Source organism: Pteropus alecto, unplaced genomic scaffold, assembly GCF_000325575.1.
Source record: "Pteropus alecto unplaced genomic scaffold, ASM32557v1 scaffold120, whole genome shotgun sequence".
Taxonomy (NCBI): Eukaryota; Metazoa; Chordata; class Mammalia; order Chiroptera; family Pteropodidae; genus Pteropus; species Pteropus alecto.
Genome location: NW_006430061.1, coordinates 2,309,458 through 2,335,711, shown reverse-complemented (window position 1 = coordinate 2,335,711; position 26,254 = coordinate 2,309,458). Strand labels below are relative to the sequence as shown.

Genomic DNA, 26,254 nt, shown 5'->3' with positions numbered 1-26,254 from the left:
GCATTTACTTTCCACCTTAGTGCTTTACCGTTTTCCTCGCTCTACTTTGCAGACGGTAAACTTCGATTCATGCTTTGAAGCCCAGTTCAAATGCCCCTTCCTCTCTGAGCTTCCCAGATTCCCTGGCATAACTAACTGCTCAGTTTTCTTTTTTTCGAGCTCCCAAAGCAGCTGTTGATGATTTCTTTTGCCATCCATATTACGCTGTGTTATAGTTTATGTGCCTGTTTCCCAAATCAGATGATTTGATTCTTCATCTTTATGCCCCAGAAGGTCCAGTCAACAATTGGTCCTCAACCACTGCTTACTGAATTGAATAAAATTGACCTATTTTTTCTACAGATTGAGAAGCTGCTAATGGAGAAATGCTCAGAGCTCTCAGCAGTCACAGAGAGGTAAATCTGGACAATGGGTAAATCTGGACAAGGTCTGCCAGCTTGTTCTTAGGCAGGGGGAGGGGCTGGCATCTGCTCTCAAGGAAGAGTGGGAGTGGGGGCAGTGCTGGAGGTGGTCTGGGAGTTTCCTTTTGCTGACTTTTATCAGCAACCTTGAAAGACTTCCTTGGGATTTTCTGCCCCATTTCCAGGCCCTAGGGAGAATGTAAAAGGCTGACGAGAGGCCTAGGCATAGGAAGAAAGGATTCTTGAGTGCTGGTAACAAGGACAAGGTTTCCCACAGCTTTGGGAGGCCCCTCTGATCCCCAAAGTCAAGGCAAGGTGAAAGCAGACACTCATACCCTCATACCCACATACACATAGACAAGGATTCCACAGACACTCACTTGCTCATGCACAGATACATAAACACACACTCATGCAATCACAGAAATACACTCATACCCTCTTCTCTGAATCTCATACACATATACATACATCGTTTACACTCAGACACATAACACACTCAATCTCGCATGTACACACACCTAGTTATATGTTGATACTCTCGCTCACCCTTTCCAGCCCCCATGCCTGGGAAGGAAACTCTGGAACTTGGCATCCCTTAGGGTCTCTGGCCTTTGGCCTTTCAATGTAGAAAGTCCTCAGGCCATAGGGGTAAATTTGAGCCTGATCCCCAGCTGTTTTTCCTGTCTGGGGAGAAAATCCTTCTCCTTTTTGAACACTGTAGGCAGCCACCCCTTAATTGCCGTACACCTTTAGAGTGAGCACCGGCATACCTGGCACTCCAGCACCCTTCCTCTGCAGCACCCAGCTCCCCTCCCCCACTCCTAGACCCTGGCCGTGATGATGGCAGGTTCTCCCAAGGTGAAGCCCAGAGGTAAGATTCGGCTGCTTTCTGATGGCCTTTCTTCCTGGCGACATGTACTGTTAGCTTCCATCTCGGGCCAGCGCGTATCTGAATGCTAGGAGGCCATCGGATGAGCCAGCTATGAACTACTCCATCTCTGACTCCCCAGGAGTTGATGTTTTCTCTCTGGGCCATTTGCACCACCACCGGGCCTGCAGCGGGCCCAGGTCTGGGCCCTACGATGCTCTGGGTTGACCACCTGACCCTTCCAGCAGCCTATCTCATGGTTTCTTTCTCCCAGGTGCCTCCAGGTTGAGAACGAGCATGTCCTGAAGTCGATGAAAGCTTGCGTGAGTGAGACCCTGAGCACGCTGGGCCAGCACTTTGGCCAGCTGCTGGAGCTAGCCCTGACTCGGGAGGTGCAGGTCAGTGCAGGCTGGGCTGTGAAGAGTCGGGGTGGGCAGAAGAACTGGGCCAGGCTGGGGGAAGCTCTGGAGTGGTCTTTCTTGAGGGACACCCTCCTCTGACCACCCAAGTGAACTCCTGCACTTGAGAGACATGAATGTCAGAGAGGGGCAGAGACTTCCCAAGCAGTTAGTTTAGCTCTATATTTTCTAGATATAAAAACTGCAGCCCAGAGAGAGCAGAGACTTATCTAAAGTCACACAGCAAGGTAGCGGCAGAGCCTGGCATCTCCCAATTGCACTTTTAGTATTGTCCCCACCACCTTAAATGCCCTCTGTTGAGTACTGTTCACGGAGCACACGCTGGATGTTTATCATCCTGAAAGACTTAAGGCACTTGCAGGGAACAAGCTGATTCTGGAAATCCTGGTAATAGAGAAGAATCTAGAAAGACTTATAGTCCAGCTCCTGCCTCTAGACAGGCTCCTGCTTGATTCCAGACTGGGGGTTCTGGAAGTTCTACTTTCAAACTGTGGCTCACCATGGGACCTTGGTCAAGTTCCTCAACCTCTTAGCCTCATTTCCTTCATCTGTAAAGTACAAACCTTCCCCAGAAAGAAAGTGAGAGGACTAAGCAAACAACATATGGAAAGTGCTTTGTACAAAGTATGGGTTAAATATATGTTATTTCTCTCTCCTGCCTTTTCCTATTTTCAAAGCCTCCCAGAAAAGCAGATTCCATAAGGTTTCTATTATAAAAGGTATTTACATGTTATTTATAGTTACAGAAAAATTGTGTTACATATTTGCCATTCTTTTCCCACCACCAAATAAAAGCCTTCTACAAATAACAAATCCCTTTCCATACTGGCTTTTCTCCAAATTCAGCCTCTCTACTGAGGCCAGACTTTGCTTTCTCTCTTTCCTGTGTGGCTGGCTCATTTTGCACAGGCACAGGTCTTTCTGACCTGCTCACCTGCTGGATGGTGCAGCTGGCCTCATGCATTCTCACCCTCCCAATACAGAAAGGTCCACTCTCCCTGTTTTGAGAGTGTGGGACAAGGAAAAGAAAGGGCCAGGGCTGGGGTGCTGAGGCCAGCATCTAGAGCTGATTAGCAAATGCTGACGGTCACATGTAGGAGCAAGCTGGAACCAGTGTCCCAAACTGAACCATCAAGTCCCAGAGGGACTCAGTGGAACATGAGGGCCAAAACTGGGTGAAGAAGTTGAGGGAGAGATGAGTGAGGATATTGAAGTTAGCAGTGGGGAAGAGAGGAGCCTGGAGGAATTTTTGAGCAGGGGTGCAGATGCCTACTGATGCTTTTTATACCATTTATGTACTCTCTTGCCTGGAAGTACTAAGTTCAATTAAAAGGGCTGAAATAGAAGAGTTGCATTGTAACCAGAAACCAGCTGGGTTTGGAAGTAGCCATCAGCTCTTTTACTAGGGGGCGAAAGGGTAGAGTGTCTTGTTGATGCTCTCGGTCACAGATTCCTGGGAAAAGGTCCCTGGGCTGCCAAGAGCCTACTTGGTTTTTTTGGGCTGTGTCTCTAAAGTCTTCTAAAAGGTCCTCACACATTCACAGTGTTTCTTATTTGAGCTGTAGCTTCCATAGACAGGGATTTTACTGTGTTTTGTTCATGGATATATATCTAGTGACTAGAACAGAACTTGGCATACGGTAGGCACTCAATAAATATTTACTTTATTAATTTTATTTTTAATTTATTAATGAACAAATATTAAGCAGAATATTCCAAACTTACATAGTCATAGATCTTTTTTATTCTTAAAAAGCACCTATTTACTTATTCTGGGATGCTGGTGTTTCAGAAAATGCAATTTGGGAAACATCTTTTTTTTCCACTAGGGAGCCATCTAGGCTATTGAGCAGAGGACCAGAGCTCTTCCCACTTTCTCACTCCCTATCCCCACGCTCCTCCAAAATGGCACATGGTGGAACAGTGCTTACGGCAAAGGCAGTGATAATCTAGCACTCCTCTGCACTGATCTGCTCCATTCTGGAATGTTATTCCAGACTCCAAATGTGTCATTGGCAATAAATGTGCTCAGAGGAGATTCCTAGGAGGATAGGAAAGGGCTGAAGATCCAGGTATATAGAGAACAGGTGGAGAAGCAGGGGACGTTTACCCTAAAGATGGACACTCTGCTACCTCTAAAGTTCTGTGCTTCGGGGCCCCAAAGAGAAGAAGGACCTCAGGCCCCTTGAGTGAATCTAAAGGATGTTCCACGTGAAAAAGAGTTTGCGAAGCAATAGGGCTGCCCTGCAGTGGAAGGGGATGTTTGAGGAACTGCCCATCACTGAGATAGGGAAGACATCAGCAGTAGATGGAGGTTGGACTGAGTGACTTGCAAGTTCTTCCAATCGTGATAGTGCGCAACTCTAGGAATGTGGGCATTGTGGGGTAGTGAACTGAGCATGGAGTTTGGGGGCATATCAGGGTTCAAATCCTGACCATGCTACTTACTGGGTATGCAAACCTGGGCAAGTTACTTAATTTCTCTGACCCTCGGTTTCCTCACTTCTACAGTGGGTCGTTAGGATTAAATGAGACAACACGTAGGTAGCTGGTGGCACTCTTCTGATTGTGTCACCTGCTTTATTCACTGGAAGCCAACAACAAGCTTTGCTAAAAGAACTCCTAATCACCTAATTAATTGTTTATTAAGATAGTTTAACTAGTTGGTGGGCATGGAAACATTCAAGGCTTAAATGTTAGGAGCCACCAATGGGAAATTAATACGCATCGATGATTAGTTTATGTGGGAATAAAGGATTAGCCATATGGGTGGTGAGGGAGAAGACTTACAACAACTGATTTACTTGAAGGGGACTTCTAGGGGACTCTCCATTAATCAATTGACTCTCACCTGTACCTTTGAATCCTTGGTTCAGCTTCATGTGGTTACATGATATATTCATTCATCCTTTCATTCTATCAATCAATTTTTATTTCTGTTTAAAATAGCACCTTTATTTTTAATAAAACTGATTGGAGAATGTATTTTCGGCTAGGTGGCTAAAAGAGGTTGTTAAAACTATATCTCACAGTTAAATTTCCCCTTCTTGTCCCAGGCAGAGCTAGACAACTTCAGGTCTCACCTGAGGGACAAGCACCTGGTGTGATAAAACCAAACCAGAGGGACACTTTCTAAGAGAAGAGGGGCAGGCACCAAGCTGAACATACTCAGTTTCTTCTTCCAAACTCACTAACTCATTTCTACCTTTCCAGCAAGATGACGTGGAGGGTAGGAAGTAAAGCCAGCAGAGGTGATGTTGCTGACGACCTTTCCTAGGAGAACAGGAATGGGTACCGAATATCACCCTTTAGTAGTACACAGTTCTTGTCCTGTTATCTGTTGGCCTTTTTTCCATTAGGCTATGGTCAGCCAGGAGTATGGCTGGGTCCCTTGGAGGAGGAGGTTAACTGCCTGTGGGGCAGTCCCTTCCCACCTTCATTAAGCCATTTCCCCCACATAACAACTCATACTTCTTTGTGGATCCTTCTGGAATCACAGTGGGCAACTTAGACATTGCTCCCAGCAGGCTCGGAAATGTTTCATTATATTACGTTCATTAAATTAACTCTAAGGAGGATTTGTAACTAAAGCTCAAAATTTGCTTTCCTGATTTATTTCCCACTCTTGGATTTTGCTCAGCTATGTTGTCCAATAGAGGTAATTAGAGGCTGCAATGTGATTAAATGGCAACACAAAGATAATCCAAACATACCTGCCAGTTGAGAACTATAAAGATAACCAAAATTTTAATATAGTCTTCTGTCTTATTTTAAAGTTCCCTGGGAGAAAATAAAGTAAAAGAAAACAAAGTAAAAATAACAGCAGTAAAAAACGGAATTCCTTTATCCTTAGGAATAATTCAGGGAGTCCAGGCAACATCTTCTCCCAGGACTTTGTCCTTGCAACCAAAGGCCTAACAAGTAAAGGGGATGGTGGCAAAACCATCTTGGATGCAGCTGTGGCGGGATGTTAGTCAGTTTATTTCCGTTGTCTGTGGTTCACAAGGATTTGTGAACATACATTCTCTGGGGGAAAGCAGCCACCATAGGTTAATTGTAGTCCCATATTTACCAAATAAGGCAGAAAAATGCCTCCTTTCTCATAGAGTAAAGCCATTGACAGGCATTTGATAAGATTTCATTCACTTGCAAAGTTAAGCATTTGCAACTCCTTCACAAGGACTTGGTTGATTTGCATCCTGTCCCATACAGCATTTTCAAAATTTCTTACTTTCTTGCTCCCCTCTAAATGCTGTGTTTCTGTCACCCCAGGCTGCATTGATTTGGGCTCCCTGAAGTGACTGAGGCTAGGAGTCTTCCAACTGCTTCAAACACGCTGCGTTCTCCAGATTCCCAGAGATTTCCCAGGAGAAACATATATGGTTTTAAGAAAATTAATTTCCAGATCTCCAATTTTTATTTTTTGTCCTAAAATGATCCTCCCAACACTACACAGAGTTTTTAATAGCCCTTCTATTACTTTCCAAAAGAAAGACATATATCATTCATCCCGAATCTTACAGTGCATTGCCTGGCTGTACAAAAACCTTGGAATGAAAGTGGGGAGATCACACAAAGGGGAACCTTTCATTCATGAATCATAAAACCTTTAGGCTTCCATGAACTGTTTTACACATATTTCTGTTGAGAAAGACATTAGAAATTGTATATTTTGCCAGTGTGGAGATTTTCTGCATTCAGAAATATGATAGTCTGTGTATGGGGTGTGGCGCGTGCGTGCGTGTGTGTGTGTGTGTGTGTGTGTGTGTGTGTGTGTGTATTGGAAGGGTGCTTATGAAAGTTTCCAATTTATCTTACCCCTCCCTTCTCCATTTATTCTCAAAATCGTACATGGCTCTTGAGGGACTTATCCTTAAAGAAAAGCTCTTGAGGGCTTTTCCTTAAAGCAAAGAGAACACAGGTAGGACACATCAAACCCTAAAAATGGCTTTTTTGGGCACACAATTAAATGCAGCAGTTTCTTTCAGCTATATTTCATATTCAACTCTATGTTATCAGCTGTAAAGAAAAGTGTCTTTGAAGAGCCAAAGACTAAAGGTTAATGATACTGAATCTTTTAAATGTAACTGGAATATTTTTGAGAACAACCAAATTTTTAAAGATATATTGGATACAAATTTTACGTGATGTTTTTGAGATTTGGTGCACATTATTTAAGAAGGCAGTTAAAGGCTATTTTGTGAAAGCATTTAGTGAAATATTTATAGTAATTTCTACTTCCTGTTAACAAAAGATAAAATTAATTGCTAGCAGCTGGGCTAATCAGATTTAAGCAGTAAATACATTTTTCCTTCTTTAAATACATAGTGAAGTTTGAGCATGAGAGCTACTAAATATAACTAAATAATTTCTGATTTTTTTCTTCTCGATCTTATTTAACTATTCCCTAAAAGGAACACCAGAGTTCAATAGATACACACCTGTTTACTGAAGAAATACAATGCATTTTTATCATATTTCTAGATTTATATTAATTTACAATGTTAGTTACACATTACTTTGCATTATCAAAAATTTAGTAAATTGTTTTATCTTGGCTTTATAACATATAAAATAAATCAAATTTTATTTTAGGTCTACATTATTTTAATATTGACAGTTTTTAGCACTTTCTCTTAGAGAATGATTTCCATGAATTATTTGTCAGTGTTTTTAGCATTTCTCAAAACACATATCAAGACATTTTTTAATTAAAAATGAAGTCAGGTCTTTATTGATATAAAGTTAAGTCAACTTGGCTGATTGGCTTGACTAAAAGAATCATCTTTGCCAATTAGTTTATAGAGTGGGTATTTCCACAAATTAGATAAGCAAAAGCTATAGCTTCAAGGTTTTGGTAAAACATATTTGAAACACACAAAAATATTTGATTTAAAAATTGTATTGGCAATGAAATTAATAATATTTTGATTTTCCTAATCCTTTCTGAATAATTTGTATAACCCAAGGTGCTCTAAGTGAAAGAGTAGTGGGTATAATTAATGATTGTTTGATAAGCTTTGCTAAAGTACTTTTGGAAGTCTTCCCAGAAATTGAGATAGTGAATGAATGACTTTAATGATTGGGTAATAGATGCTTTTGCAAGTCAAATGGTTTCCAATTCTTAGCTTTTACCAACGTAGAGGAGGACCAATTTAGAGGAGTTATCAGCTGGCAGATCATTAAAAATAGTGTTTGATGATAGATCACTATGTGATTATATAACTCAGAATATGCTCAAAGGGTTGAACCACTTGGCTATCCAAGTTGGCTATATAACTCCCATTTCTCTATATAGATTTATGGGAACAAGATTTGTCAGGATTTGCACCTAAAAATACAGCAGTAACTCAATATTTAATCATGAATAAGTGGATGGATTAGAAAGCCTTAAAAGAATAAAAAGCCTCATTCATCTCATGAAGAGATCTATTTATAATAACATTTTAATTTTACGATTTATAATTATTTATTAAACTTATAATCTATGTTGTTTTGACCAATGGTAATGATAATAATTGTAATGATAACTCAACAAAGAAGAGATTCTTCTTCAATACTGAGAGCCTTGTAGTCAGAAGAGATAAATTTCAAATTTCAATGATAAGTATGATAAAAGTGAACAATAAAACACTTTAAAACTTAAATGTGTTACATTAAGATAAAATTCTGAGGGAGAATTGGAATGGGAATATAAGTTTAAGGATGAAAAGAAAAGATGAAAATGTTTAATTGTTAAAGAAAGAGGTTATTCTTGTATTTTTAAATGGATTATGGTATCAAGTTGTTTTGGTATTTAGATTTTATTGAATACATCTGAAAGAGTGATGCAATGGTTATATTTTTTGTCAACATTTACAATCTGCTGGAAATTACATTCTTTCCAACTTTGCTTTTTAAATTTACGATAAAAAATTTAACCATTCAAATTAAAAATATGTAAGAGGTCATATATTTTTTAATATTCTTTTGGAGATTAATGAAAAAAAAAAAAAACAATTGGCATAGGACACAAAGGCACTGTAGTCCCTTGTCATGATGGCTACTGTTCCTTTCCCTTGCTAGAGAATTGCTTAGGGTTGAGACCTCGGTCTTGTAGGGAGGGTTTCCTTGTGACAGTTCTGAAGTCTGGCCCCTTATGGGCCTAGTAAGGTCTAGTCCCTCTTTCGCATACTTATCAGAACATTGTCTTTCCATATCTTTTGAATATCTTAACCTCGAGTAGCATTTCTTCCTGCTACATCTTTTTTTGCAGTAATGAACTCCGCCTCCAGCATTCTCTTTCCTCTGCTCCTTTCAGGGAGCCTTAGCTGAATTTCAAACAGTTTACCCTGCATCTTATGTGGGTTTCTTTTCATCTCTAACTCATAGAAAAAGCCCAGTTGCTGGAATTGATCAGCTTTCCCACTTTGGCTTCTCTTTCTTTTCTGGCACGTTCTTTTGCTTTTTCCAAAAAACTTCTAGATTTTGGGATTTACTTTATTGAGAGAAATGAAATTGATCAAGGTCTGGGTCTGCCCCCAAACTCTGGTTCTTAGAGATCTTATCCACTTTTGCCTCCTTAAATTGGATACTCCCATTCAGGAGACATCTTCTCATCATACTCTTTTGAGTATGTCCAATATTTCTGTGCTTTTCCTCAGAGTCTTAATTCATTCATTTCTCCAGTATGTTCTCTTAGGATACAGGGAATGCTACATCCACATTTTTAAAACATTTCACTTGGAAATTTATCTAGTAACCCTTTGTATATTTCAGGCTGATCTCTATAATCTTTTCCTGTGTTCCAGAATTCTATTAATGCACAAGAAACAGCCCCAACAACAATTATTTTTATTATATCTCATAATTTTAAGGATCAAGAATTTGGAAAAGGCTTGCTGAGTGATTCTTCTGCTCCAAGTGGCATCAACAGAGGTCACTTGGTGGTTTTCAGCTGGCAGATGGTTCAGAGAGTCTTAGAAAGCTTCATCATGTGTATGGTACCTTGGGAGCACCTGAGAGCACTGATCAGGGATCCTACACATGGCTTCTACAGCACGACAGTCTCAGCGTTATCAAATTTCTTACGTGGTAGCACAGGACTCCAAAAAGAATGTTTCAAGGAGGCCTCAGTGGTAGCTTCAAGGTTTCTTCCCCATCTTAGAAGTCTTAGAACATCAATTCCGCCAAGTGCCGGCTTCTATTGGTCACTGAGAGCAGCCCAGATTCAAAAGGAGGAAAAACAGAACACATCTCTTTATGAGAAGAATAGCAAAGAGTTTGTGACCATCATTAATCTACCACACCCTGTCAAATCTTCCCACCTTTACGGAATCCTTTTGCGTAACTGGGCTAACCTAGCTATGTCTAACTATGGATTCTCTACCTGAAGCTTTAGGAAGAAGCTTTACCATATTTTCCTGGCTCCTTCTGAGGAACTCATTCCAGGCTGCTGTTTGAGAGTTTACCTTTCTTAATAAATTTCATTGGGTTCCAGTCATTCTTTTTGGTTGAGAAACAGTTAAAAATCTATCCTCCTTTTCGAATTCCTTATTTAGAGCAGTTAAATTTCATGCATCTCCTTAACTCTTTCTTATCTCTTTATCCTGATTTTTAATATCTCATTTTTGTGTTTCATATCTGCATGGTCTATCTTTTAAGAAAATATATCTGTCATTCAGCAAATCAGTCTATTTTTCTTTATTTTGTTTCCATTTTTTTCAAGCTCTTCTCATGATATAGGGTGAAGTAAATTTTTGATACTTCTCTAATTCCTCATTGATTTCCTGAAAGAACTTGGTTTTAGAGACTGTGTTAGTTTGAAGCTAACACCAAAATAGAGTTCCATAAGAGAGGCCTGTGAAGGAAAAAGGGGAGGAAACAGGAGTAGGAGTGGAAAACTATGTTGCAACTGAGAAGAAAAAAAAAAAAGGAAGAATTGAGTAGAAAAAGACTCAGAATTTTCAAGTCAAAGTCATCTGTTAGGGGAGTGCCCTGTCCCACAGTCATGGGTCCGTGCCAGTATGCCTGCTGTGCTTAGTCCCGGTGGGGAGCAGCTTAGGGGAAGTGCAGCCTTGGCAGGAACATAGTGACAAATCCAGAGCGGAAGCAGTTGAGGCTCTGTTAGTCACCTCTGCTCCTTGCAGCAAGAGCCCTGGCCACCAGAGGGCAGAGCACTGTAGATGCCAATGGACTGCAATTGGCTGAAAGCTAACGAAGCTGTTTAGCTTCCTTGGCTTCATACTTTCATCTCCACAAGTCCAGATGAATTCACTGACCATTGAAAATAGGAAGTCGGATCACAGGGTTAAGGTCCAACTCTACCAAGTACTACATGTGTGACCTTGGTTTGATTTCTTTGTCTCAGTTTCTTCAATTGTGTAATAAAGTTTGGACAAAACTTTTGAGGACCCTTTTAGCTCTGACGTCTTATGATATTTATGGCCTTGACGATTTTAGAGGAATCTTTGATCTTATATCTTCCCAAATTTATGCCCGCGAAAAGGATGCTTATCACTTGTCATTGTCAGAGAGCTGATTCACTGAGACAAATCTGGGGTGTAATTACAGTAGATATGTGTATAGACATTAAAAGAAATTATTCTTAGACATAAATTGTCTAATAGTAGCAGGTGATTGCAAAAGACATTGGGTTTTAATTGTTTAATGTAATGTTAATTTGCTTCAAGTGCAAACACTAATCAGGAACATTAGGTACTTATCATTTAGGTACAGGACCCCAATATACGAAATCTGCATTTTCATGTGAGCATTAGAATCACTTATGTAACTGCTTCCAGTAACGGTGGGGAAAGATTCTAAGAAATACATTCATTATAGAGATTTGTAGTGACTAATTTTGATTATTAATTTTACCTTTTGTTGAATAACTTACAAGAGGCATCTATCAAATCTTAGGTATAATTTTTATATTTAATGTAGTTTGATTAAATACACACTTTATCTTAGTGTGAGAATCCTATGAGTTTGAATAAAGAAGAAAAAAGAAGAGTCATTTACCTTGAGCCTCAAACTCCCTTAATTTTAATCATTTTACAGGTGGAGAAACTGAGGACTAGGGTGTTTATTTCAGTTGCCTAAGATCACAAAATAAAAACTGCTAACAATTTTATTTTGCTCCTCAGTTCCAGGTACCTTTAGAAGTTTTTTATATATATTGACAACCTTAGTAGATGGCTACGACCACCATAAGAGATAGACACTGTTATGTCCACCGTTTTGCAGATGAGGAAACTGAGGCGTAGAAGGGATAAATTACGTGCTCTAGGGCACATAGATGGAAGTGGCAGAGCTGGGATTTTCACCCAGGTGGTTTGGCTCCTGAATCCATGCTTTTAACCATATACACACTTCCTCATCAACAAAGTATGTTTAAAAAAAAAAGGCAACCTTGGACTAGAACTCAGAGCTCATTTCCTTTTAAGTGTCTTTTCCGTAACACCAGAGTTAATTAGAAACAAATCCATTTAGTATTTCAAAATAAACATGGCAACCAAAATTGCAAAAGTGGCTGCTCAGAGCACCCATCTCTGGAGGTCTTACTTTCTTGCATGAGCCCCCAAAAGCAACTCTCCCCAACCTCCATCTCCCCACCTCTCAGGAGAAACTCAAGAAACTAGCATAAATTAGCGGATAGAAATCACTTATAATCAGTGAATCATATACTTCAAAGTAAATGACTGATTATCAAGTGGTTTCAAGATATGTGAAAAGCTTTTTCTCAGAAATAAGCTGAACTATTCTAGGAATAATGTTCTTATTGATAAATTTTCCATTTGCTTTTCTTCCTGGGCCTCCCTGGGTCCTATGTTCAGTCATTCCCTGCCTTCTCACTTTAGATTTAGCTATCCTTTGGGTCCTCACCCTTGACCAGAGTGGCTTTCCTTACTGAGTTTACCCACTCTTTGACAGGACTCCCAATGTTGCTGTTTTGGCTTGGCCAGACACCCAATGCAAATGTCCCCCCACCCAAGCAGTAAGCCTCTGTAGAGTAGTGTTTCTCTTAACTCAACACCTAAACCCATCACCCAGCTGGAGTTCCCCATTCGCTAATAACAACCCAAAATAAGCAGATTCTTTGATCATAGCTGTAGCAACTCATTGTTTTTCAACTTGATGGTTTGTTTATTTAACAGCTGGTTTCTGTCCTCCTTAGGAGCCAGTAGCACAATAAAAGGGTATTGCTGAGACCATTATCAATGCCGAGAGCTGATTTTCTGACCCACTAGAGCAGGGCACATTTGTTGTCCATACCTCAGCGGTTTGAAACAATCCCCTATCTCTGAAATGTAGCTCAGACTCCATGCTGACTCATGTCTTTCCCAAAGTTAGAACATCATCATTCCATAGTGAGGTGGTGGATGGGGCAGGATTATAGATTCTAGAGGCCTCTTAGAGCATGGACCCATTGATATTTCATTAAAGAAGATGAGCAGAGGGTAGGTGAGAGGGAGTAACCATCAAACTGCTCTCTTTTCTTAGGCACTGGTGAGAAAAATTGATGCCTCTGACAATATCTACACCACAGAATCCACGACTGGGAACTTGTTCAGCCTGACCCAGGAGGGGGCTCCCTTGTGCCGTATCATAGCCAAGGTAAGTTTCATGGCTGGAAGCCAAAATGAGAGGCCTGGGGAGAATGAGAACAACTGGCTCAGGAAATTGTCCTGACTCTTGATTTGCTTCTTATATGACCTCAGAAGAGTGACGTCTCCTCTCTGGGCCTCGGTGTCTCCATCTTTAATAGTGGTCGGCCCTCTCACTCATTCCCTACTTGACGTCTCAGTGCCCTCAGACCTTCTGTCATCTTTCTTCATGGAAGATGTCTATCATAAATATCGACATTCCTTCCAATCTCCACATATCCCACCAAACCCACACTGAATCTATTCCCCAACTCTAGTTCTTGGCTGCATCCCCAAAATGCCTGCAGCCACTCCAATACTACATGAGAGGAAGACAATGGAAAAAGACAGTGGTTTTCATCAATTTCAATGGGAGTTATAATGTGTTAGCTTCATGGTCAATTTGTCCCTGCACTTGAAGTCCAAACATTTAGGGAAAATATAGGCAATTGGTAGCCCGAGGACTTCACTAGCGTCTGTTTTGTTTTTACTTTTTTATTTGAGAAATGACATCACCAGTGGGGATAGAGCCAGTTAACTAATTGGGAGTAAATTCTGTCCTTCAATAGACTTAAGATACCAGTCACAGGAAGATGCTCCAGCTTGGTGGTTCCTAGTCCTGACTCTGTATCACAATTGCTCTGCGAGTTTTTGGAAAACACAGATACATTAGTTACTACCCAAGGTTTACTGAGGTCCTGCAGTAAGACCTGGGAATTGACATTTGAACAAGCTCTACGGGTGATTTGGAGGCGTGGCCAGACTATCAGCATCACTGATCTAAGCTCTGAAGGAAACCTAGAAGAGAAAGATATTTAACCAGGGGAGAAAGAAAGTATATATCACAGCAATAGCTGACATTTGAATGTTGCTGTCCACTGTGCTTAATGCCTTACATATATTGCTTCTTTTCAATCACAAAACCATCCTGTGAAGTAGGTACCATGTTGTTCCCATCTGAAACAATTATTCGAGGGACTTGCTTAGGGTCCCATAACTGATAAAGAATGGAGTCAGAATTAGAGCCTAAAACTTTTTAATTGAGTTTTTGGTTCTAAAGCCCATGGCGGTGACTTCTGATTCAATCCTTGGGCCTTCAGGTTCTTGGGCCAAAGTGTGACTCAGAAGTTTTCAACCTTATAAGCACATTAGACTCAGTAGGGAGTTTTAAGAATGTTCTGATTCAAATTTAATTGGTCTGGAATATGACCCGGGGTGGATATTTTATCATTTCGTGTGATTCTAATGTGCTTCTCGAGTTGGGACCACTATCTCTCAGAGAGTGATTTAGGTTCGATTTAACTTAGAAAGCTTGTGGTATTGTTGAGGGAAAGGGGATGGAGAAGGTAACATCAGGTCTGCCCTCTCCAAGGATCCTGTGATCCAGTCATTCAGCCTGATCAAGAGTGTTGACTCTATAGGGGTCTGTCTTGGTGCTGTGAGGACAAAGAACTGCTCCAACTTGGTGCTGGAACTGGCTCAATGTCAGGTCAATGATTAACTTCAAACAGAAATTAGCTGACTCTCTTTTGGAACAAGGACTATTTTCTTCTTTCAAAATAAGTTGCAAATATTGGCTGGGTTTGGGCCCCAGGTGTGGATCTGAGGCATGAAAGGGGCTAGGAACTCTGCTGAAAGTCAGCCTGGGGCCTGAAGTCTTTTTATGTTTTGGAAAGCATGGGCCTTAAAAGTTTCCTGGGAAGAAAACTTTGCTGAAGCTCTTTTTCTGTTCCAGGACCCAGGCACTCCGAGCTCTGTCTCCATGTGCTAGAGGCAGCCCCTATTTCCTGCTTGCATTTTTACTTGGCTTTCAGAAAAGCAGAGAAGGGTCTAAGCCAAAGATGATGTTAGTCTTTTCTAGGGAGCAGGACTTAACCACTAGTTAAATATTGATCCCAAGCATTTCCAGTAGTAAGGGAGCAGGGCCGAAAGGCCTGGGCCAGGACCCCTCCTCAGCTCTTTTAACTATTGTCCACCCCAAAACCAGCCCTGGGCTCTCAAGAACTATAACCAGTAGTTGTTTAAAGATTTGGCTGGTCCTTTGAGTGTGGACATGGGCCACATACCATCAGAACCTGCCCAAGGGAATATGCATGTCTCATTGAATATTAACAATAACTATATGAAAAATGACTATTTATTGGTTACTTTTAAAGTGCCAGGCCCTGTGCTGGGCACGACCCATACAGTTATCATATCTTGTCTACATGCACCTCTCCGAGTCGGGTATCAGTGACCCAGTTTTACAGAAAAGGACACCAGGACGCACAGTGGTTGAATACCTTGAGCAGCTGAAACTTGAAAACATGTTTGTTCAGTCCTGGAGTCAATGCTGTTTCCATTTTACTAGCTCAGTTGGCTCGGAAACTTAGAGTACTTCCCTTTGCAGGCAAAGCTCCTGCTTCAATCATTCTGGCTCCCTCTTAAACAGGATTTCCTCTTCTCTGCTCTTGGTACACCACGCAGTGATCGGCTTGCCCACTTCAGGCCTGAGGCAGAGGAAGGCTGGCATTGGGAGGCATCAGCAGGAGTGGGGAAGAAAAAGGAGGACCTGAGATTTCTAAAGCTCTAGAAGTAGTCAGCTTTGATGATGACAGTGGTGGTGGTAGCTATAGTAGTAGTAGAAATAATTAAAAAAAAAACATTTATATAGCACTTGCTATGTGCTAGACAATGTTCTAAGGGCTTTCTATATAATAATCTATCTAAACCTCATCCTCTGTGGTAGCTGTATCTATCTGCATTGCAGAGGTGAGGGAGCTGAGACAGGGAGGTCACATGGCTAGTAAGTGGCTGAGGTGGGATTTGAACCTGTCCGTTGGGCAGCACAGGCTACGCTCTTAGTTACTGTTATGAACTCTGCCTCGTAGCAGCATGTCCTCCTCCCCTTCCTCCTGTCTTTCTTTTCCTTTTCAAACTTTTTCTCCCTTTGCCCACTTCCCACCTTCCACATCCTTCTTTATTTACTGAGTCCTTTCTATATGTCAAGCGTTATGTTAAGCTCTCCATTCATTATGTCATTATTGCTTCTGATAATCTTAGGATGGTTATTATTATAATTCCCATTTTTAAGATGAAGAAACAGAGGCTCAGAAACAAAGTCATACACATTCAATGCAGAACTGGGATTTTAATTGAATCTGCTGACTCCAGAATCTTAATCTCAACCTTCTTATATCTTTGGTCTTTGGGAGAGAGTGGACAGAGATTGAAGTAGAGAGAAGATTCAGTGATGGTTTCCATCTTTCTAGCCTGGAAGGTGGTGAGACTAGTTCCTCCAGTGGAATCACTGTTTTGGGGTATCTATTTTTGGCAGTGACACAGGGGCTGGGAGTCTCTGGTATACCCTGCACAACATCCTCACTGACAATGCTCAGGAAAGGTGCCCAACATTGTGACAGATGTGGGTAAGTTCCCCCAGTGGCCTTTCCCACCCACCTCTTTGGGGCTCAGTGTGGTCTGTCTTTGGGTCTTCCGTCCATCTGAGCTGCATCCATGAGACGATTTGACAGCCGGTCTGAGGCCTGTCAGTTCAGCCTCTTGGGTTCCTGTGCAGGCCAAGGACAAACCCAGTCTTCCCTATGGTGGTGGTAGCAAACCCCATCCCTTTCTGAGTGCAAAGCAAAGAAAATTCCCTTATGCTTTGTTGAAATTACCCTGCATCCCAGCTTCTCTATGATTCTTCCCAGCACTGGTCTATACACTCCACGGTGGCATACTCCAGTTTTATGACAGTTTATCCCAAGTCTGTCTGAATAATGTACATCATATACAGCTGGGCTCTGAGCCTGGAGCTTTCTATAAAATTAAACAAGCTCCAGCCAACAGTAGGATTCTGCTAGCTCAGGCGATTCCCGGCTTTACGCTAAGATGAGTGCCACTCTCGGGTCCTCACTGAGGGTTTCAGGGTGGTCCGTGTCACTAATCCATCTCACCTCCTCACTGCCTCATTCCTCCTCTCCCTCCCACATATGTCAGCCCTCGAGACACCTTTCATAAGGGTACGAGACACTCTTCTGACCAGGAAGCCTTCCATAGCCTGACCCTCACTTGGCTGTCCAGAAATGGATGTGAGGCCCTTTCATATATACGAACTCAGTTACTCCCCAAAAAGCTCGATCATGTGGCTGTCATGACCCCCATTTTTGGCCAAAATTAACCAGCTGCAGAGCCGGATTTGAACCAGAATCCCCTCAGTTTGGGTTCAGAATTCCCCACCCCCTTCCTCTCCCAGTAACTAAAACTGCTAAGAAGGCCATTTTTCATAGGCTTGAGAAAGGATGTAATGAAAATCCAATGCTTATGGGTGCAGAGGCTTAAATATAGTTATGCTGGGCTCAGTGCTTCCTGAGCCAAAGGAAGGCTGCCACATTGATCCTGGCGCTTGGCCTGAGTTCTTTGGCACCAATTCTTTGCCGTTGGTTCCAGACATAAATTATACCTATCTATCTATCTATCTATCTATCTATTTATCTATAATCTATCTGTCTGTCTGTCATCTATCTATCATCTATCTATCTGTCTATCATCAATCTACCTATCATCAATCATTTATTTATAATACCTATCTATTTATCTCTTTTATCTATGACATCTATCTACTAGTCATCTATCTCTATCATTGTACATATATAAATAATATTTTACTATATATGATTAAATATAAATACACATGTATATATACATACATACATATAAAAACACACATATATAAACATCTCCATCTAAAGGGAGATCATCAATGACCAGCAGAGCTGGGTATCTGGCTTCTGCTCTGGATGCCCATGGTGGTGTGGCCACTGGTTTTCTGGGTGCCAGGTTGAGTCACCTTTGTGCTCTGTTCGCTCTCTCACTTTGCTCTGAGAGTTGAGGGGGCTCCGGTGATTTTTATAGAATAAATATGACTGTTAGGATGAGTGCCTCACTTGCAGACTTCTCCTGGGAAGCCTCTATAAGGTAAAGGTGTTTCCATGAGTAGCTCTCACAAAAGGAGAAGTACATGCTCATTCTCAAGAGCTGGGCCCATCCTAAAGGGTTTTTGTTTTGTTTTGTCTATTTTTTTGTTTATCATCTCGAATGAAGGAGTGAAAACAAAGATGATGGGAATTGGGGGTGAATTATTTCACCCATCTGGACTTCAGTTTTATTCAATCACAAAATGAGAATAAATTATAGTATTGATATATATAAAACTTCTTTTTTGTGTGACCACCATGGTGATTGGGAGGATCTGAGAAGTAAGTGATGGGTGGTTGCTGGACATATAGGCTTGCGTTCCCGCCTCTGGCTTCATACTTGTTTCAGACCCTATCTCAGATGTCCCAGGCTTGCTCCAGGGCAGGCTGCTGAGAGGGAGTTGCTGGGTGTCTGGTAGCCATGTGGAACAGAATTGAGCCTGGCCCTAGCAAACATCTTACCCTGGCCCTTGGGGCTCCAGCCCCAGAGCATCTGGGGACTCCCCCTCTAGTTTGGGGTATCAAGGGTGACATTATTTCTGGAGCTAGCATTTCACTGTGGCATCCATGTGAGGATGGGTATGTGTGCGTGCGTGCGTGTGTGTGTGTGTGTGTGTGTGTGTGTGTGTGTGTGTGTGTGTGTCTGTGGACTTCAATTTTTTTTCTGTTTCTTACCTAGGTTCTCTGGCGGGTGCCCTGTAAATTGGACTGATAAAAGACAGATTAACAAGAGACAAGCAAACAGAAGTTTATTAGCATGCGAACTGCACTTATACATGGAAGCACTCCGAGATGAATAACTCAGAGTTTGTTAGAACTTGGGCTTATGCAGAATCTTAGCAAAGGAACAGTACATTTTTAGTGAAGTAATAAGACAAAAGAAAAGGACCTGTGTCTCTGAGGTAGCAAACTGTAGGAAGGCAATTATATGGGAAACTAATTGTAAATAAAGGCTTGGAGTGAAGTTTGTTATGTAGATTCCTCTGATGCCATCTCCAAGGTGATAAGGCTCTAATGTTGACTTTGGGGATTACGTTTTATCCTTCCTAATAGACAGGAGAGGGAGGACAACTTTGTAAATTATGTTCTGCTTTTAGGCAAATAGGAGGATGGAAGAGAGTTTGTATCTGCTTCTTCTCAATTGCCTTCAGCTCAAAATAATCTTTATGTTATAGTTTCATATTCTGAGGTGCCGAATTTCAGCACCTTACAGACACAACAGCATACCTGCTGAGGGATGTCAATTAATTTTGAGTCAGCCATAAGGAAAGATCACACCATGAGGTAGGTCATGTGATATTTTCTTTTCCTTGGCAGGAGGGCGGAGTCGTTGCTCTCTTCAAGGTCTGCCGACAGGACAGTTTTCGGTGTTTGTACCCCCAGGCGCTCCGCACGCTGGCCTCCATCTGCTGTGTAGAAGAGGGGGTCCACCAGCTGGAGAAGGTGAGTGTAACTGGCTGGATAGGCAGTCTGCGGTCCGGGAACAGGGAGGGTAGGTGGAGGAAAAGGCCTCCTGGTGGCCATCTGGGTTTCTTCATAGAGCATGTCCCTCAAGTCCCTCCTTTTCCTGAGCATCATTCAGATGAGGCGGCTGGGATCTTGACTCTGGGAGTTAATGAAGATGTTAAGAGGACAGGGACTGAGGAACTCGGCCAGGAAAGGCATGGCCCAAAGGGGCACTTAGCACTTCCTGGTGGAATGACCAACAGAGCCCAGTGGGTGGAACAGAGCAGGAGGCAGGAAGTAGGGTGGGGAGTGGTGTCAAAGTTCAGGGCATTTGGTTCACTCATGGCAGAACTCAGGCAGAAGGTGGAGGATCCAGCTCCTCCGAGGACAGAATGGTCAAGAGTAGAATGAGCACTGGGTACCCTGGCAAGCAGGTGGGGCTCCACCGAGACTAGAGACTGGAGAGCTAGGATAAAGGAAAGTGAAGGCTAAGTACAAGCATATGCCGGGTCAACATGGCATGGGAATGCGCTGGGTTAGAGGGAAGGTGGTCTTTGGTAGGACAGGTGCTTCAGCTCCAGACCAACCTAGAGCAAGGTGACTAATTCCAGCCACTACCACCTGACCCTGCCACCCATTCCAGGTTATGGGGCTGAGGCTTCTCCTCCACCAGGACCTGAGTGGGTCTGAGCCTGCAGATGGCTCCCCAGAGACGTTAGGCAGGAGGATTGGTGAAGCTAGGGCTGACATTTGGGGCAAGTTTCAAGGAAAGATGCTGAATTTTTTTTTTTTTTGTGGAAGAGAGGTGGAAAGGCCTGGTGTGTCCTAGTGACAATTATGGTGCTTGCAAGGTTGGAGGTAGAAACCTTAAGTCTGTTCCTGTGACAGGTCTACATGGGGCTGGGCAAGCAAATTGCTTCTCTTCCTCTGCATAGTGTGTCATAGCCAGGTCCTGGCTGCCCAGAAAACCTGTGCACCCTACCCCAGCTTCTTCATTTTGGTCTGGACTGCCAGACAGACGGTTGTCTTACTTTCCACCCTACCCCTTTCCGAATCGACTCAGGTTACCAAACAGGGTCACAAGATCATGGGCTCAGAAGATGCTCTTAGCTAGGGATGGAGGAATCTGCTCATTTTATAGATGAGAAGGCCGTGGCTCAGAATGAGGAAGTAATTTGTCTGACGTCACACAGCAAGGTGGTGGAGGAGCAAATGCCAGCCCTTTGTATATGTGTGCTTGCCTGGATGGCAAACTGGAGGAGGGGTCAGTGATGTGATAGACAGACAGACAGACAATCTCCATGAAGTAGATGAGTCAAGCAAGTCCAGCATCATTTGCTGAATATTCCTCTCTTCTTCTTTAAAATGTTTTTCTTTGGACAGTGGAAAACTGGCCAGACGTAGTTTGTTTCTCCTCTTCTTTCATGCTGGTTGGCAGCAATAATGAAAGAAGAAAAAAGAAGATGCTAGAATCACCAGTCCTCCAAAAGCAGTGGATTTCTTGGCTCTAGAGAATTTGCAGAGCGGCAGGATAATTTCAGTCTAGGGAAGAAAAACAGCAGGGTTTTTTTTTTAGTTTAGAGCTGAAAACCTGTAGAGGAAGGCTGGAGGCAATTTTTTCGGTTTACCTTCCTGATGTTGCTTTAAAGCCAGAATACGTCTTTTATCAGGCCACCTGTCCTGGGAGTCAGACCCTGACCCGCTAAGCCGGAGGACAAAGAGAACACTCCATGCCTGAGGGCTTCCTAAGCACCCTCTCACACACACATTCTTTCATTAACTCACCAGATCTTGTAAGGTGAGCACTGTTCACATCTTCATCTTAAAGACAAGGAAGCTTAGTCTCAGCAGTTTAAGTGTCTTGCCTAAAATCACGAGGTAAGATTTGGCACCAGAATTTGGACCCAGTCTGCTTGAGTCTAATGCCCAGTCTACCCCACTGCCTTGATGGTTGAATGCTTTCAGAGCACTGAAAAAGTCCCTGTAATTAAACCCTAGGGTACCTTGCTGCTACTGGCCAGTGTGCTGCTCCCCACCCCCACCTGGCACAGGAGAAGGTAGCTCTGGGCATTGTCCTCTCCAGGTCAGATTTCTTTCTATAAACTGGCAACTCTCATGCCTGTCCCAGATGTTTCAGGAGCATCACAGAGTGGGAGCGAGAGTTGCTGAGAAGAGCCCCCGTGTGGTCAGAAAGAGTAACTACATTGTGCCGCAGCCACAGAGCTTGCAGAAGTGGCTCCACCTGCATTCTCATTTCATCTGATGCTTGCCTTGAGTGTGCAAGCATCCCCAGTGTACATATAAAGAAACCAAGGCTTAGAGATGAATCACACATCTCTAGGTGATATGTGAAATGACTTATTGCACAGAATCACACAGCATGTAATTCATTCATTCAGCAAATATTTATTGACTATCTGCTATTTGCCAGGCACTGTTTTAGGTGCTGGGAGTACAGCAGTGAGCAAAGCAGGCTAAACTCCTTTCCCTCACAGAGCTTACATTCTAGTGCAGGGGTGGCAAGTGATAGCCTGTGGGCCAAAGTCAGCCTGCTGCCTGTTTTGGTATATATCATGGGCTAAGAATGGTTTGTTTGTTTTTTTTCTTTCCATTTTCAAATGATTGGAAAAAATCAAAAGAAGAATAATAACATTTGTGTCACATGAAAATTATGTGAAATTCAAATTTTGATCCACAAAGTTTTATTGGACACAGCCATGCTCATCTGTTCAGGTGTTGTCTACGTCTGCTTTCATACTACAACAAAATTGAGTAACTGCAGGAGATCATATGGCCTGCAAAGTCAAAAATATTTGCTATCTGACCCTCTACAGGAAATGTTTATTGACCCCTGTTCTATCAGGGAATACCATGACAATACCATGACAATAATGGATAAACACAATAACTAACATATCAAATACTTGCTTTGGGCGAGTACTTTGTTAAGTCCCTTCTGTCACTGCGTCATTTAATTGTTAATTCACTGATGCTGTTATTATGCTCACTGTTTATAGAAGGAAGGGAGACTCAGAGGTCTGAAGCAACTTGCTCAAAAGCACACAGCTAATAAATGGCCTGGCAGTAGTTTAATTTCCGCTCTGCCGAGACAGAGCCAGCCTGGGCTGTGAACCATCATGCAGATCCAGGACTGAAAGTCGGTATCAGGAGGCCACCCTCTTCCTCCTCATCACACCACTTCCAAAGGTGTAAGGGGTTCTGGAGACACCCAGGAAGGGTCTCGGTGTCCCATGCTCTCTGTCTCTGTCCCTCCTCCAGTCCTGACCATGCCTGCCCGCTTCTGTGACCTGGGCTGCTGAGCACTGTCTTCAGCTGCTCTGGTGAGGTCTGCCATTGTCAGTGTTTAGGGTGGAAGGTGAAGTCCACGGACAAGCTGGTTGGTAGTAACTGCAGCAGGACATGCGTGGCGAAAGCAGGGTGGGGAAGTGCAGTGCCCAGGGGCTCTTGCTAGTTGCCCACTCACCAGGCACATTCGCGCCCTAATTAGATAATGTCCAAATCCCAGCTTCCCCTGATTTACTGGCCTGGCCTCCTTGCTGAAGCTCACTTAATTAATTGGCAATGAGAAATTGTGCTGGATTTGGTGAAATTCATCTCTGTCATGTGACTCGCCCTACATCCCCCCAACCTTGAAGAGGTTCATTAAATCATGTATTGATTTCAGCATTGGAGGTGTGGGTCTAGTCAGGTCACCAGACACCCCCATCCATCCCCAGGCCTGCTACGTGCTGCCTCAGCTCTGTCAGGTTTGAGGCATTTGTGTGGTCATAGATTTAGTTGTGGTTTCATTCACTCATGTCAAGTCATTTAGGCATCTGCTTCTTTATTCCTTCTGTCATCTGGTCAGTCACTTTTAACTCACTCGCTTACTTGCTCACTCACCCAGTCCATTACCGTCTAATCACACTACTAATTCATTCTTTCATCGCTCTTTTGTTGTGAAGCAGCCTGGCCTGGTGGGGAACGCATGGCCTTAGAGAGTCAGGCTCTCCTGGGTTGGAACCTCACCTATGAACTTGGACACGCTACACTGAGTAAGTTATTTCACTTACCAGAGGTACAGTTTCTTCAATTAAATGACATGATAAAATCCACCTCCCAGGACTGTCATAGAAGACCAGATATGCAGTAACATAGTGTCTGGCACGCAGTAAGCACTCAATAAATGGTAGCTAATATGATTGCAGCAGGCACAGTGCCAATTGCTGGGGTTTTGAAAATCAGTGACCTCTGACTATTGTGGTGTCAAATGGTTGTTGGACTTCTTGGTGGTCACTTCTTTATGTATGTAAATGTTGAATAATATGGTGTACAACTGAAACTAATACAATATTGTATGTGAGCTGTATTTTAATAAAAATCTTTTTAAAAAATCATTGACCTTGGGAAGATTACCATCTGGTAGAGGAGGCAGCGTTTTGGCATGCCAGCAGGAGGAGCTAGCATGGTCAGAGATGCTGCCCAGTGCTCAGTATGGACAAGTTGGGTATGGCTGGAGCACAACTCCTCATGACCTTTCCATTTTACAGATGAGGAAACTGAGGCTTAGAGACCGTGTTCCCTCAGCTTATGAATGTAGGGCTTGTATTCAGACCCAAGTCTGGCTGTTTCTAAAGCCTGTGTTTTTTACATTGTGCAACGCGGGGCCTTCTGAGGTGAGGATTGTAGGGGAATGGCTCCCTGGAGCCAGGCTTCGGTCGTTGGCCTTGGTGGGGAGCAGAGACAGATACTCCCCAAAGAGGGGCAAGATGTCAAACACAGTAACGGACTCTCAAGAGGTATCTGGAGGATGCTTCAAGGCTCTATTCTTTCTTTTTAGAGGTCTGGTTCACACTGGGCCACTGCCTCCCCACCATCGTGTTCCTCCTGGAACAGCGAGTTTCAGGAAGTCCATCCTACCTTCCCTGTGTCCTTGGCAGGCAATCACCTTTCATTCCCCAGTCCCCTGGCTGGGCTCTGTGGAGGAGAGACAAGGAGCTGTGTTCCCTGTCTCCCAGGATGGCTGAGCAGGGAGAGGCCTAGCAATATACACAGTGGGAACACCTGTCCCATGGCTGTCAGAGGCCACAGGCCTGCGGTACCACTTCTGCCTGGAGTGCTGGTTCAGGCAGCACCACAGAGGCAGTGGAGCTGGTCCCAGAAGGTCAGGGAGGAGCTCCCAGGCAGGCCAGGTGAAAGTGGCCTCAGCAGAGACAGCTGTCTTGGCCAGTGGGCCAGTCGGGTTCTAAGTCTTTTAGGAGTTCCATGTTCAGTGAATTGGGAGAGCCCAGAAAAGGAGGCAGTGTTCTCTAGGCCCACTTTAGAAAGGATGGGAGGAAGAAAATGAGGGCCGAGGAGGGAGTGAGGGACCCAGAGCCACACAGCCCAATGAGAGTGTATGGACCGATCTCCATCTGGGTGGCCAGGTGACCCAGCCTGCCTGGTCTGGTCAGAGCAGCCTTCCTGGAATAGTAGAGCTGGGAAGGTAGCCTGGCATTCCAAGAGGAAAGACTGCAGGGTTTAGCAGAAGCTGAAAGGGGGCAAGGGAGCAAGTCACTCCTCTCTGAACCTCAATTTTTGCTTTATAAAATGGAGAAGTGGCTAATGGGATGGCCAAGGCACTGTTTGTGCAGGGGCTGAGGTTGGACAGGGCTAGGGCGTAGGATGGGATTGGAGAGGCACTGGAGTTGGACTGGGGGCTCTGGTCTAGGTGGGAGGCTGGAGATCTAAGGGACAGGAACTTACAAGGCTAGGGCCATAAGGGGCGTGGGAGGTATGAACTCTAAGCCCTGTGCTCAGACAGCTTAAGGAAACCTCCAAGAAAGTTCTACTAATTGCCTCTTCCAGCCTTGAGACCAGAGACAATCTTGCTTTCAACAGAGCTTCCTTTTATTCCCATCCTCTTCCTTCTTGTTTAATTTTTTTCAAATAAGGATTTCACTCTTTGCTGAAGCCAAGGTAAGAGTTTAATGAAAATCGATGGAGAAATTAAAGAGGAGCAGGGAGGCAGGGGAGGAGGGCTCAATTTCAAGGCTGAGGAGAAAATCGTCAATGGCCAGAAATGAAAAAATTGCTGTCTGTCTCCTTTACCCTCCGCCCTTGTTTCCTGGGGCAGCTTCTTGGGATTGAAATGCCCTGACATCTGAAGGGCCAAGCTGGAGACAGGGAGGCCTGGATTTGGCTCTTGAAGTCACAGAGACCCTGGGCAGGAGCAAGTAGGGTACAGGGGGGTGATGGGGAGGCGCCGACGCTCCAGCTGCTATTTTACAGAACTTTCTCTCCATTGCCTGCTCCCTGTAGGGTTGCAGATGGTCAGAAATATGTAATATTTGCAAAGAAAAATAGTTAACTGGTGTTTCTTATTCTTTTGCTTATTTGATTCTCACAATCCTTTTGTGAGGAAGGCAGGGAGAGATGGTCACACCCATTTCACAGAAGAGGAAGTTGAGGCTAGAAGGCATAGAGACGCTGGGAGAGACAAGGCTGGGCTGAAACCGCATGCTTTTGCTTCTAGCCACAGGGTTAGTTTGCTACA

At 43.3% G+C, this 26,254-nt stretch overlaps 1 protein-coding gene across 3 annotated transcripts in view; it reads left to right on the top strand.

Annotated features, from left to right (window-relative positions):
- Nucleotides 1–26,254, top strand: part of INSC (INSC, spindle orientation adaptor protein) — a 118,568-nt gene that overhangs the window by 57,875 nt on the left and 34,439 nt on the right. For 2 of the 3 annotated variants that reach the window (XM_006904745.1, XM_006904744.1), the window contains 4 exons: nt 343–395; nt 1,547–1,670; nt 13,176–13,289; nt 19,591–19,716. In XM_006904745.1, the coding sequence (XP_006904807.1) occupies nt 343–395; nt 1,547–1,670; nt 13,176–13,289; nt 19,591–19,716 (417 nt within the window). The remainder of the gene's footprint in view (nt 1–342; nt 396–1,546; nt 1,671–13,175; nt 13,290–19,590; nt 19,717–26,254) is intronic. The other variant, XM_006904746.1, reaches the window with a different exon arrangement.